The sequence below is a fragment of the Canis aureus genome, chromosome 16, assembly GCF_053574225.1.
Source record: "Canis aureus isolate CA01 chromosome 16, VMU_Caureus_v.1.0, whole genome shotgun sequence".
NCBI lineage: Eukaryota > Metazoa > Chordata > Mammalia > Carnivora > Canidae > Canis > Canis aureus.
In genome coordinates this window covers 18,953,717-18,966,970 of record NC_135626.1, presented here as the reverse complement: position 1 = coordinate 18,966,970, position 13,254 = coordinate 18,953,717, and the positions used below count along the sequence as shown (strand labels likewise).

The window sequence follows — 13,254 nt, the reverse complement described above, 5'->3', positions numbered from 1 at the left end:
TGGCTGCTAGCGTAGTTGTGGATGGACCGCCATTCATCCTTTGTACCCTCCAGGATCTCTTGACGGGTTCAAGGTATGGGGTTGGGACTTTCCCTTTGTGAGAAACAACTGTGTTTGAACAGCTACCAAGAACAACTGAGTTGCTTCCCTGGGCTAACACCCACCCAGTGCCTTCTAAACACCACCAGGACCTCCCAGGTCCAGAATGAAGTTGGAATCTTCTAGAACACAGGTTAAAAGCAGGGGCTCTGGTGCCAAACTGCCTGGGTTCAAATCCCACTGCAGGACTCCCAAACGTCTGACTTCAAGCAAATGATTTCATCTGTGGCCTTCAGTTCCCATAAACTGGGGGGTTCCTACAGTTATCTGTAAAATGTCTGTAAAATCACAATAATACTCATTTCCTAGAGTTGTGGTGAGCATTACTTATAAAGCACTTACGCACGGCCCGGGATGTACTTAGTGCTCAGTAAATGTCAGTGTTGATACGGTGGCCCAACGAGGCCCATCAAGAGAATTCTTAGACCCTGAAAGGCTCATTGGCCACTGGCAGGGCTCACAGCCCAAGACCTTGAACCTCCTAGTGGCGAAGCACTCCCATAGAGGCTGCAGTTACACAGCACATGTGGCAGCCAAGCCCCAGCAGGTTACTCAGCCTGGTTCTCTCTGAGAATCGCCGGAGGAGCTTTTTGGAGAGAACACAGAGGTCTTCCCACTCCACACTTCCTGAGATCCTGAGGCCCTTGGCCAAGGCACCCCAGCATCAGCATTTTACAAAGTCCTCAGGTGATTCTATGACAGCCAGGATTGAAATCAGTGGCCGTGGAAGATAAGGGCCTTTTTCATAGATGCCAGGCTCCTTCCAGCTCAGATATTTGTAGGGTCATGGTAGAGAGGATGTGGTATCACCAGGAACCACTCTTTCCACCATGGGGGTCCCAGGTGTGCTTCTATGATTCGTTTCATGCCGCAGAGTGCTGAGTGGCCTACACCATAAAAGCCACACTCCCCTCCCAGCCCATCAAACAGCAAATCCATTCTGTCAGCCATTCTGTCTCACAATCCCTTTGTGTATTTTTATTTTAAAGTTATAAATGGGCTTAAATTAATAATCACGTATTTTATGAAATCCAGGAATACAGAACTGCACAGAGTTCAATGCAAAGAGCATGCCCTGCTCTCTCCAAGACACGTGGCATGGATTCTAGCTGGGACTGGGCTTCCCTGTTCATGTGGAGGAGTGTCTGACCAGGTGGTCCCGAAAGTCCTTCCTGCCTCAAACATTTCCTAATAAAAGGGTGCACACCAGTTCACAGTCAAGGTCACTTTGTTCTGAACTTACATAATCCTCACAACAATCTTACGAGCTGGATTCTTTTCTCACCCTACTTTTACAGAGGAGGAAGTTGACATGCAGAGAAGATGAACAGATTTCCCAAGGATACAGGGCTAGTTACTGGCACAGCCAGGATTCAGTCAAACAGCTATACTCCTGATCCGCGCTTTTCACCACTATTGCTCTGCCTCTTTTTCTTATAATTATGAGAACCTATGCTGGGCTGGGGTCTCCCCCCTTGGAAAACTATGCTTGAGCCCTGGCTCCACTGTGGATCTGGGAAGGGAGAGAGCCTGGGGTCAGAGGGAAATGACTGGAGACAGGAGAGCTCAGGGAAACGGGGAGGCAGCGACCCAGTCCAAGTGAGACTTACTCTTTGAAGGAGCTGTAATACTGGTTGACAAATTCAATGGCTTGAGGTAGAAGCTCGTCTGGGGGGGTTGGCTTGTCCCTGGGTTCTCTGGTCAAACTTTTGGGGTTCATGATGGCTCCCAGACAAGACTTGGACTTGCAAGCGAGATCCTGGGAAGGGAGAGGCAAGTGGTGAGGGGGCTGCCTGGAACCCTCAGGAAGGTGTTGATGGGCGTCTTCCTTCCCGGCCAGCTCCTCTCCTAGCCATCTCTTTCTCCTCCAGCTGCTCCAGCTTCCTGCTGCCCCTCTCCACCCCTGTGTTACCTCCTCCTTGGGGCCCACCAGCCTTTCTCACCACCCACATCTCCTTTCCTCTATTGGCTGAGCCAAGGGGGTGTGAGCTGGGGTTATTCCCACCACCTTGGGCTCAGTCTCTGGCTCTGCTCCCTGGCCAGACTCAGACCCAGGGCAAAGTCAACAGCTCGATCCCGGGGAATATCTCAACTACCTTCTCATTTAAAGAGGCTGATGTGACTCGTGGGAACACAGTTTTGTACTTAGCCAAAATGAACCGAATGGAGAGGATACAAATCCTAAAGTTAGAAGATGGCACAGAAAAAATGCTGGAAGAATGTACATCCAAATGTTAATTGTGGTAATTTCTGGAAGGTATGGGAAATCCTTCTGTTTTCACGGTCTTGAAATTTTCATTTCCTTTCTACTTTATAATCAGAATGCATTCTATAGTTAGATTAAGACACTTAGAAGAAGGAAACTTGAAGGACTCTTATTCCAACTACTCACCGGCTGCTTGAACCCCTCTTCCATCTCCCTATCAAATTTGAATTCTTCTAGTGACAGGGAGCTCACTATCTACCGATGTTGCTCAGCCCAGCTTTGGGCAGTTCTTTTAGAAAATTCTCCCTGATTAGGGGCACCTGGATGGTTCAGCGTCTGTTAAGCGTCTGCCTTCCGCTCAGGTCATGATCTCAAAGTCCTGGGATCCAGCCCTGCATCAAGCTTCCTGCTCAGTGGCGAGTCTGCTTCCCCCTCTCCCCATGCCCCTCCCCACCCTGCTTGTTCTATCTCTCTCTCTCAAACAAAAATAAAATAAAATTGTAAAAAAAGAAAACTTGCCCTGATTAAAAGAAAAGGAGGGATGCCTGGGTGGCTCAGAGGTTAAGCGTCTGCCTTCAGCTCAGGGTGGGATTCTAGAGTCCTGGGATCGAGTCCCACGTCAGGCTCCCTGCATGGAGCCTGCATCTCCCTCTGCCTGTGTCTCTGCCTCTCTCCCTGTGTCTCTCATGAATAAGTAAATTTAAAAGAAAAAATTTAAAAAGAAAAGGAAAAAGGAAAAAAAATTCTCCCCATTACTATGCTGTCTCTGTAAAAAAGACTGCATTTCTTCCTGTAATCATTCATCCTGTCTCCTGGATTATCCAACACCCATTATGGGAACTAACAGGGAGCTGGCATCGTCTCCATCCTCTGTCATTTGTGTGGACCACTGGCTCCTGTTCCCACCACCCTGTGTCCAAGCAGATAACTGTCTGGCTTGCCCAGGGGTGTATCCATTTGATCTACTAAGGGCCCTAGTGGCTCCACCAGCTTGGGACAAAGGTGGTTCTCCCTGAGCTCCAGCCTTCTCACCCCTTTGGCCTTGTGGTGAAGTGTGTCTTGGAAGGTCATCCCGTTGCCCCAGTTTTTGATCCTCACGTGCCGTGGGCAGGCCAGTGGGGGCGCAGCTGGCTTGATTGTGGATTCTGGAGACGTCTAAGAGGGGGAAACATCAAGGATTTACAAATGACTCTACCCCAGGACCCCACTTTGGCTTGGGGTGGGGGACTATGAGGGGACCCAGGTCAGGATGTCAGTCTGGTCCCCCTCCTCCTTTCCCGGCAGCCTGGCCACCTGGGCCAGTGCCTGCTAAGAGCCCCAGGTGCCTGGGCCACGGGCCAGGCTTCTCTCCTCACCTAAGACCCTGCCAAATGTTCCCTCAGTGAAATTGCAACAGGAGGGACTGAGGTTAGATGCAAGAGAGGCTCTTGTCACAGCCAGTACTGCAGAGAGCAGAAATCAGGACTTCCCTGGAGTTATTTAAGAACATGGAATCCATCTTCTCTCCCACCTCCCACCCATTTCTCTGCCCACCTCTCCAGAATGATCCAAAGCTCTTAGGAAAGATGGGACCTTTGGGCTAGAAGCTGGGAGCTGGAACTGGGGTTCAGCTGCTGAGTCTGGGATTGTGTTAGGGTGTCTGTCCCCCGCCCCCCCGCCCCCCCCCCCCCCCGGCTCCATGAATGTCCGCCTTGCATCTGTGCCTGTAGCCTGCACAGGCAAGCCATCCAGGGGCCATAGCACCATAGAATCCACCACTCCTGCTCACCAGGGATCATCCCACTCTCCCAAGGCCCTTCCTCACTACCTGTACCCCTGAGGATCCCCACTCATTGCCCAGGCCTCAGCCTCCACTAGGCTGCTCAGCCTGCATCTGCCTGGGCAAGGAAGGAAGGGGCTTCCCACACCCTTGTGACTCACTGACCTTTACTGTCCCTGTGAGGGACGGGGGGGACTCATCCCGGTGCTTGCTGAGGCTGTGACACTTGGGGTCATCCTGTGTCACTAGACTGTGAAAGGAAACAGCCATCATGAGATAGAGTATCTAAGGGCAGAGAGGGATCTTGGAGTCCCCCTTGCCAACCCTCATTTGATGGATGAGGGAACCGAGGTTCAGAGGGTGGGAGTGAATTTCACAGTTGCCACACCAGGAGTATGTGTGTATGTGGTGGGGGAGGCAGCCCACCAGACCCAATCTCCCCACCATCATCACCCTCCCTCCTCCTCCTCCTCTTCTCTTGCCTTCCCCCTACAAAACGGAGAGCTAAGACAAAGTTAGCTGCCCAAATGGTGACCCATGGAAGCTCTGGGAAGATGCCCCCCCCCCCCAAGGCAACTACAAATGTGAGATGAGACTAAATACAGAGAAAATGGCTCCTTTAATCCCCCCACTCCAGGACAGCAGCAGGGCCCACTATCCACTTGTTTGGGGGGGACTTAGGCTTTTTTATTTAAAGTCCTTGACTTATATTGGTTTATTTACTTATTCTAATTTTTTTATTATTTATGGTAAATGTTAAGTGTACACAGTAGAAAAAATGGTATAATAAATCTCCACAGGCCCTTCACCCAGATTTAACTCCACTCAACAAGTATCAACCCATGGCCAGTTTTATTTCAACTCTACTCTCCCAGCATCTGCCATCATTTCAAAGCAAATCTGAGCTGTCAGGTCATCCCCGAAATATCTCAGTAAGGATATCTGGAAGTCAAGAACTCTTTTAAAAGATATGTTGCTTATATTTATTTCAAAATGACAGATGTAAAAAACTTTGCCTGTCCTTTGAAGGTGAAAAAGCCCAGTAGTCTGAAATCACTTAGGAACCACTCCCTCTGATTTGGGATTCCAGATTTGTTCTCCCAGCAGATGCTACAGAGAACAGCAAGCATGTGACCTTTCTAGGCTCCTTACACATGTGCACCCCCTTAATAGCAACCCCTACACATGCCTCCTCCTAGGGTGAATCACACTATAGGAGCACTTCGGTATGAAACCTTGTTGTGGTCCATGGTCCGTGCTCTTCTGGGTATTTCTGGGGTGGACACGCATGTGCGTACACATCCAAGGGGAAAGAAGTCAGAAAATATCATAAAGGTCTCTCATTTTCTACTTTATACATATTTGGAATGTGAAGAATGAGTATTACTTTAATTAGTGGAAAAAGTATGACTGTATATTTAAATTAACATATAATTAACTACACACATTATATAGTAGCATTACATGATAATAACTACAAAGAGATAGTGTCTCTTTAAGAGAACCTAAGTATGTATCAGAACACAACTTCTATCTGAATGAAGTGACTCAAACCCTACCATCACCTCTCTGGGTCAGACTGGAGGCCCCACCAGAAAAAAGCTCAAAATCTGTTGAGTCAGAGCAGGTAAGCCACCTGAGCAATTCATCACGGGGCTTCTTAAAATGGAAGTTGTTTTGAGGCTGAAGTCCTCAGTGAGGCAATGCCTTACCGCTCTTCTGGATCTTTTGCCATCATTCCTTACCTTACCCCCACCTCCACCCTGCTGGTTCTTGCTTCCTTTCACTTGCCTGTGGCCACAGGACTGGAGAAATGGAGAAGCCTACTGGTCCACAGTAACATTTAGATGGAGAAACACCGTTTTTGTATACTTTACATAACTACTGCCCCCAAATATTAAAAAGCTACCTGAAAATCCACTATCTAGGGGGTCCATAGTCAGCCTGACCCCACTGCCTATGGCTGCACATTTATGTTGTATCAGTTTCTCCACTATCATCAATAATGCCTCAAACTGTTACTGTATACGGTCTGATGCTGTGTGTGTGTGTGTGTGTGTGTGTGTGTGTGTGAAGCACTGAAAATGCCAGTAAATATTAACAGTGGCTAGCGTGATGTGATGACAGCATAGGAGATGTGAATTTTCCTTTATAGGTTTCTGCATTTTTCAACTTTCACTATGACCATGCGCTCTTCATAATTAGGATTTTTTTTTTTTCATTTGAAAAAACCAATAAACAAAGCTATGCATGGTCCCCGGCCTCCCCCAGGTGGCTAATTTCTCTGGGCTGGCTGATGGGAGACTGGGTGGCCAGAAGCCAGGTGAGCATACTAAGGTTCTGGGTACTTGTTGCCCAATTATTGCACAGTCTGTCCAGACTCTCCTGCCATTTGGCTAACCCACAGCTATGCCCAGTCCTGTCTGGTCCTTCAAGGGAGCAGCAGACCCTTAGGAAGCTGCCATCAGAAGGAGCGCTGGAGTGTAGTGCTTAGACCCCGTAACTATCCATAGCCCCGGAGTTACTGAGGAGGGAGCTGCGGTCCGTGGCTTGTTTGGGGTAACGGGGGTCCTGACTTCCCTGGCAGCTCCCACTCCCCACCACCGCCCGCCGCTGCAAACACGGGGTGGGTGGGTGGAGCGCTCTGGGAAATGGGTCTAATTCGTAAAGCAAGGCCCTCTTTGCTCTCTTAATCCTATCGGTCCTAAAGTGTGCACAGCCCCCATGTTGAAACATCCACCATTCCTGGTCCTGCCCGCATAGACGCCTCTCAAGGGTGCACGCGGGACTTCCGTGGATCGTCTGTGGCTACTGCCCTGCAACCTCTTCTGCGTCCTAAAGGAGGGAAACATGGCATGGAAGCAAACCCTCATCGCAATCCGACGGAGCGAGCCCTCTAACGGCCTCCTACTTTCACGCGAAACCGAGGCCCGCGGCGGGTCAGCGCCGCGCCTGGGTCGGAGCCAAGGCCCGGGTGCGGAGCCGCCCGCCCCCTCCCAGGGCGGACCCGGCCGGCGGGAGTACCTGGCTCGCGGGGGCCTGCAGGCGGGCTGCGGCCGCAGGATCCCGCGGAGGAGGCGGCAGAGCCGGGGCCGGGCGGCCTCGCACGCAGCGCCCAGCCCCTCGCGCATGGCCCGGCCGCGGGCGCAGCTCCCAGGGCGCCCCCCGCCGCCGCCGGGCCCGGCCTTTTAGCGCCGCGCGACCCCGCAGCCCCGCCCCGGGGCGGAGCGAGCCCGGAGCAGCCCAGCCCGGCTCCGCCCCGCGCCCGCCGCCCAGCCCGGCCCCGCCGCGGCCCGCGGCCCGCCCCCGGCCCTCTGCCCCCGCGGCCGCGGCCAAGTCAGCCTCTGCGGCGGCCCCGCGCTCCCCGCCCGAGCAGGGGCCTGCACGGCCGGCGGGGCTCGTTCGTCCCTCGCGAAAGAACCCCAAAGGTTTTCGTGATGACTCCCAGGGCAGGGCAGGGCGCTTCTCGTTGAGAAAGCAAACTTTCCTGTTACTTCATCTGTCCCTTACTAAATCCAGGCAAAAAGGCAGTTTTGTATTGTTTTCTCTCTCTCTTGAGAAGGAAGCTGCGGGCTCCCCTGAGAGGCTAAGGATCTTGCCCCAGGCCACAGCTCCAGCCCTCTCATCCCATAGGCGGCCCCAAGACCTGTCTGTGAGTCTAGCAAAGAAGCCAAAGGAAGCACAGGGCTGGGGGTGACGTCTCGTGGGAGACCGGGCCGGCTGCTGGTGGTGAGGTCCCCTCGGGTCCCCTCCAGGGGGCTCGTCCTCGCAGGAGGCACGGAGTCAGCTGGTTTGCCCCAAGTCAACTTACAGCTCGAGTTTCTGAATGGTCCAAAGCCCCAAGTCGGGAATAACTAACTGTCAGTGCTATATGAAGTGTGGGATTCAGGGCTAAAGGCTTTAGGCCACACCGCGGGGGGCTAGGAGAGGAGAAGGATTCAGGATGATCTTGAAAGATGGGGGTTGGGGAATAGAGTGGGTCTGGAGGAGTAGACGGAGGACTGTGCTGAGTGTGGGGACTGGGGAACTGGGCCGGTAGGAGAGGCACCCCGTCTGGGAGAGCTGCTCACACAGAATGCCATAGCCAAGCCTCCGTGTGGTGACAGGCCATGGGGAGCCACTGCAGACTCTAGAGCAGGAGCGTGGCTTACTAGAAGTTGGAGTAAGAGGTCAGAGCAGTGTGAGGGGCTGCCGCCAAGCGGTGGAGAGAAGGGTGAACTTTCTGAGATCCTGAGAGGAGTAATAAAGCTATCAGTCCGCATTTTTGAGTCTGAAATGCCAGGAAGATACCTAGAGGCTATCCAAGCCTGCGTTCTCATCTCCCGGTCTCTAGGATGAGACCCACCACAGCTCAGCCTGCCTGGTTTCCAGTGCGCTCACCTCTATTTCCAGCCACACCTGTCTCGTTCCAGAATCTGCGGTGGCTCCCTGCCTCACCTCCTCTGTGGCAGCCCGCAAGCACAGTCATGCTTGCTTCTGTCTGTGAATCTTTGCCCCCCTCCTCGCCCCCTTCCTGGAATGCCTTTGCTACTTGTCTTCACCCCCTCCCCACATTCTACCCTCTCTTCAAGTCCACCGAGCCCACCTCACTCCTCAGAAGCCCTTCAAGGGGACCTCGCCTAACATTGCTCTGCCTCATCTTAGATGAGATGCCATTTACCGAGCATTTTCTCTCTGCCAGGCACGGGGCTATGTGTTGCTTGCAAAAACTCATTTCACGGGACCCTTGGGTGGCTCAGCGGTTTGGTGCCTGCCTTTGGCTCAGGGTGTGATCCTGGAGACCCGGGATCGGGTCCCACATCAGGCTCCCTGCATGGAGCCTGCTTCTCCCTCTGCCTGTGTCTCTGCCTCTCTCTCTCTCTGTCTCTCATGAATAAATAAATGAAATCTTAAAAAAAAAAAAAAAAAAGAACTCATTTCATTCTTACCATGACCTCAGGATATAGGCCTTCCTAACCCCTTTTTGCAGATGAGGAAACCGAGGCTCCGGTGCTAGGGGACTTGCCAAAGGTCACAGGGCTAGTAAGTGGCAAAGCCACCTGCTTATCTCCAAGTCCGTGCTTTTAACCTTGATGCTTTTCTGCGGCCTCTGGTGGGTGCACCAGAGGCCTCTGGTGGGTGCAACCTCCTGCGGTGGTTGCCGTGCTGCCCACCGGAGTCCATGGGAAAGTGGCTCTGGGCTGTGAGACTAGGGGGCAGCGCTGTGCAGACTAGGGCTTTGTTCTGATTTATAGGATCATGTTATTGCACACTGACTGGGAGTGGAGTGGGAGTGTGGATGGGGATCAATGACCATCAGTCATGTGACTCCGGGGAAGTCACTCTCCTCTTAGAGCTTCCATTTCCTCATCTGTAAAATGAGAGAATAACTCACACTTCACAGAGCCGCTGTGGGAATCAGTTGAGGTGCAATGCATGTGAAGTGCCCTGTATAACCCTGGCACAGAGTTACTCAGTAACTCAGGGTGCCCGGTAAATGATAAGAGGCCCTAACATTAATGGAGCTATGCTCTGTGCGAGCACTCTGCTGAGTGCTTTCTATGCACACTCTTGTTTCATCCTCAACAAGCTATGAAGCGTCCTCATACTATGGGTGTCCTCATACTATTGGTGTCCTCATACTATGTCTGAGTATCAGAGAGCTTAAGTTGCCCTAGGTCACACAGCTGGTGAGAGACAGCACAGGACCAGCAAGTGCAGCCCAGCACAAGGCTTGGATACCATCTGTCTAACATCCTGGAACTCTGTACCAGATCAATATTCAAAATATCCAGCAATTTGTGAGGCGTATGCAACAGTGAATTAGAACAAACATCAGCCAGGATGCCGCCCTGGTTCTAACCATTGGGCTCCACTGCCTCCCACTCTCAAGTCAGGTATTCCATATTCCTCTCCTATATTCTTCCCCCAGGGATTCCAGAATCCTTGAGGGACAGGACTGTGCCATGTCCCTTCCTTTTTCACATGGGGTCAGGGGCAACGAGGTGTCCACTAAAAAAGAATAGCTGTACTAAATTCCAACAGAGATATCCAAGAAACAACTGGTGAGAACAGATCTCCAGTAAGAAGCCAGATGCACGGAGAGGAATTCTGAGTTGGCAGCACGAAGCAGAACGTGGGAGCCCAGGGGACACAAGCAGCAAGTGGCAGCAGGCAAAAGCTTACCTGGAGGGGGCCTGGCTGGCTTTCCCCACGTTGTTGTTAATGTCTGTTTCCTCGGTCAAGTCGTACTTGTAGGATTTGGCCTTGAACAGAAACTGCCAGGGACAGGCCATCTCTATGGTTTTGCAAAGCAGTTGGCTTTTTTGGATTTAAACTCAGAGATTCTTCACTATGGGCTGACAAAAGAGAAGGTCAGAATGTTAGGAAGAGGGGCACCTGGGTGGCTCGGTGGTTGAGTATCTGCCTTTGGCTCAAGTCATGATCCCAGGGTCCTGGGATCGAGTTCCTCATCAGGCTTTTTAAATAAAAAGCTTAGGAAGAGTTTGCAGAACTGGCCCTTCTCAATATGGCTAGGTTACTATAGAATCAGTACAAAAGCTGACATAAACAGTCTTTTTTTTTTTTTTTTGACATAAAGAGTCTTAAACACCCACTTCATCTGTGCTTGCAATTTCTGTTCTTATTTTGAGGTTGGATTTGGGGTTCCATGAACGTAGATTCTAATTTGACAAAAAATCTTTTGTCAAAGATTCTAATTTGACATAACGATCTAAAGGAAAAACACCAAACCCGTTGCTCAACGAGGACAAAGCAAATAACCTGTGAGCCTCCTTAATGGGAGCTGCTGGCCCTCTGACCCAGGCAAGGTGGGGAGGAGCCCACTTGTGTTAAACACGGGGCGCCTTTGCCTGGTTCTGCAAGGTCTTCCCAGTAGGCTAATTAGCAACTGTCATGTTATGCCTGTCATTGGAGAGAGCACTCAGGTTGTAGCTGCCTTTCTTTTAAGACTACAACTGTTGTCAACTCTCCCGCCTGCTCCCTTTTTATTACAGAGCGTGGAGTGGGAGGGATGGATAATTGTGAAATTGTTTGTGGAATTGTTTGTGAAAAGAATACACTCAACTCTCAACATTTGAGATCACCTCTTTAAGAAAAAAAACAAAAAAAACAAAAAAAAACGAAAAAGGGACACTGACCAAAGTAGAGGCCAGGTCTGGTCTGGGCTTGCACCCACCATGCCTTCTCAATGGCAAAACTCTGCACTGGGAGGCAGTGTGTGATGTGGCCCTTGGAAGAAGCCGCCAAACCTCTAAGGTTCAAGTCCTGGCTCTACTAGTTATATGACCTGGACCAACTTATTTATCTGAGACTCATTTCTTCATCTGTGAAATGGGCTTAATAATATTCATCTTAACAGAATTTGTTTGCCAGGGTAGAGGTGCCCATTATAAGGACTGGACAAGATAATCTGGGTAAAAAATTCTTAGTGGGCTCCTCCCCGCTCTCAATCTGAATTTTCCAACAGAGTTTTCCTTGAAATGTAGCAAATCCTGAAGGAAAAAAAATCTGAGCAAGATGCTCTTTTTAAGTGGCCGAACTTCACGTGGGGCATTTCTTAGATTTGCCACCAGAGATAAACTTCTCTGTAGGCCAAAAACTCCCAAATAGGGAATTGGGCCTTCCAATTGTCCAATTCCAAATAGGGAATCTGGACCTCCCAGAATTGCCTGGGCCTCCCCAAATAGGAAAAAGCAGTAGCTTACCCGTAAATCAAAGAAAAACTTACCTCGCAACTGGCCGCACTGCCTGTTGAAGAGGATGGACAAGCACAGGAGGATACCTGTATCTCTAGGCCTTCAGAACCACCTCTAACTTTCCTGTCCTCTCACCAGGGGTGGCTGAGAGGTCTCAGACCAGCAACGCTGAGTTCTCTGGGGTCAGAGAGTCTCAGACTCAATCTATTGCAAAGTCATGAACACACAGGCTGCTAAAGAGGTATTTATACCCACCCCACATCATTCCAGGGAGCCGTTTTTGCATAAAGGTCTCTTTTTATTTTTCCAAAGGGAGTGTCCCGGGCTGGGTGTACAGTTTGCTAATTTATGACTGGGACTTCTGGCCTGGGGCTCCTGGCCTATGGGTGACCTGACCTTGTTGTTACATCACTCTGTGTGGTGCATCCTCAGTAGACCCACTGCTTCCTGATCCCAAGTCTGTGGTGGCGGCTCATCAGAGGGGGGCAGTGGTATCAAAAAGTCATTGCAGAGCCTGATTGCCTTGGCTCTTAGGAGCTAGGTACTTTTTCCCTCAGCAGGGAGCTCTCTGGCTAATTCCTGTCCAACCTCTTAGTTTTCCAGTTTGTGGCAGGAATCCAGGAAGCTGGGGAGTATTGACAGCATGGAACATACTGGAAAATGCCCAGGCTACAGAAGTCCAGTGATGCTGGGTGACGCCAGTATTCCAAACAGGTCACTGAAATATTCAGCTTGTGGTTTGAGCAAGGGAAGGAAAGCCACTGGCACAGAGAGACCTCTCAGATGTTGGTGTCACCGATGTCTCACCCTTCAGCTCTAAGTAAGCTATGGTAGGATGGCAGGTAGAATTATTTTCTACAGGAGAAATATTCCTGTTTTATGACAGAAATTCTTTTATAACTTATTTTATGGAAAATTATCATTCCTTATAATTCCATTTATTATGGAATGTATTATAGTACTTCATATACAGTATTCCTGTATGGTGCGAATTATTCCACTGTGACCTCACCATCCTATCACATCACTGTCGCCATCCATCCATCTCCTTCCTGGCCACCTCAAATTAAATGCATTGTTAAGATGGATCGAATTTGTGTAAGGTAAACTGAGCCACAAAAAGGACATGAAGAGAAGCTCAAAGATCTTTGTTGAATGAATGAATGAATGAATGAATGAATGAATGAAAAATAGGAGTAGGCTGCAATGAGTTTCAGCATAGCAAGGCCATGCTCTTTTGGCCTTTAGCCAGTTCAGTTCAGGGAAACCAATCTGCTTGAGGAAAGACCGTGAGTCCTTGGGCTCAGGGAGTGCAAAGCTTCCAGAAAAGAATGTTGGATAATTCTGGTACAGAGTGATGCTTGCAATGATAGAGGGATGGTATGGTTGAAGTAGCCGAATCTACATTGTTCAGATAAGGTTCACAGGGGAGAGGACACCAGGACAGGGTTTTGAGGGATGGTTAGGAGTTTGCCTCACTCTAACCCCTGTTC

The 13,254-nt window shown here is 50.3% G+C and overlaps 1 protein-coding gene across 2 annotated transcripts in view; it reads right to left on the bottom strand.

The window, feature by feature from the left end:
• NOS2 (nitric oxide synthase 2) overlaps positions 1-12,001 on the bottom strand; it is a 38,689-nt gene extending 26,688 nt beyond the window's left edge. Inside the window, exons 1-5 of one of the 2 annotated variants that reach the window (XM_077852064.1) lie at positions 11,794-12,001; positions 10,230-10,402; positions 4,230-4,314; positions 3,338-3,460; positions 1,710-1,858 (exon numbers count right to left, since the gene is read on the bottom strand). In XM_077852064.1, coding sequence (XP_077708190.1) covers positions 1,710-1,858; positions 3,338-3,460; positions 4,230-4,314; positions 10,230-10,339 — 467 coding nt within the window. In that variant the 5' untranslated portion in view covers positions 10,340-10,402; positions 11,794-12,001. Of the gene's footprint in view, positions 1-1,709; positions 1,859-3,337; positions 3,461-4,229; positions 4,315-7,088; positions 7,214-10,229; positions 10,403-11,793 lie in introns of those variants that run through there. The other variant, XM_077852065.1, reaches the window with a different exon arrangement.
• Positions 12,002-13,254: the final 1,253 nt, after the last annotated feature.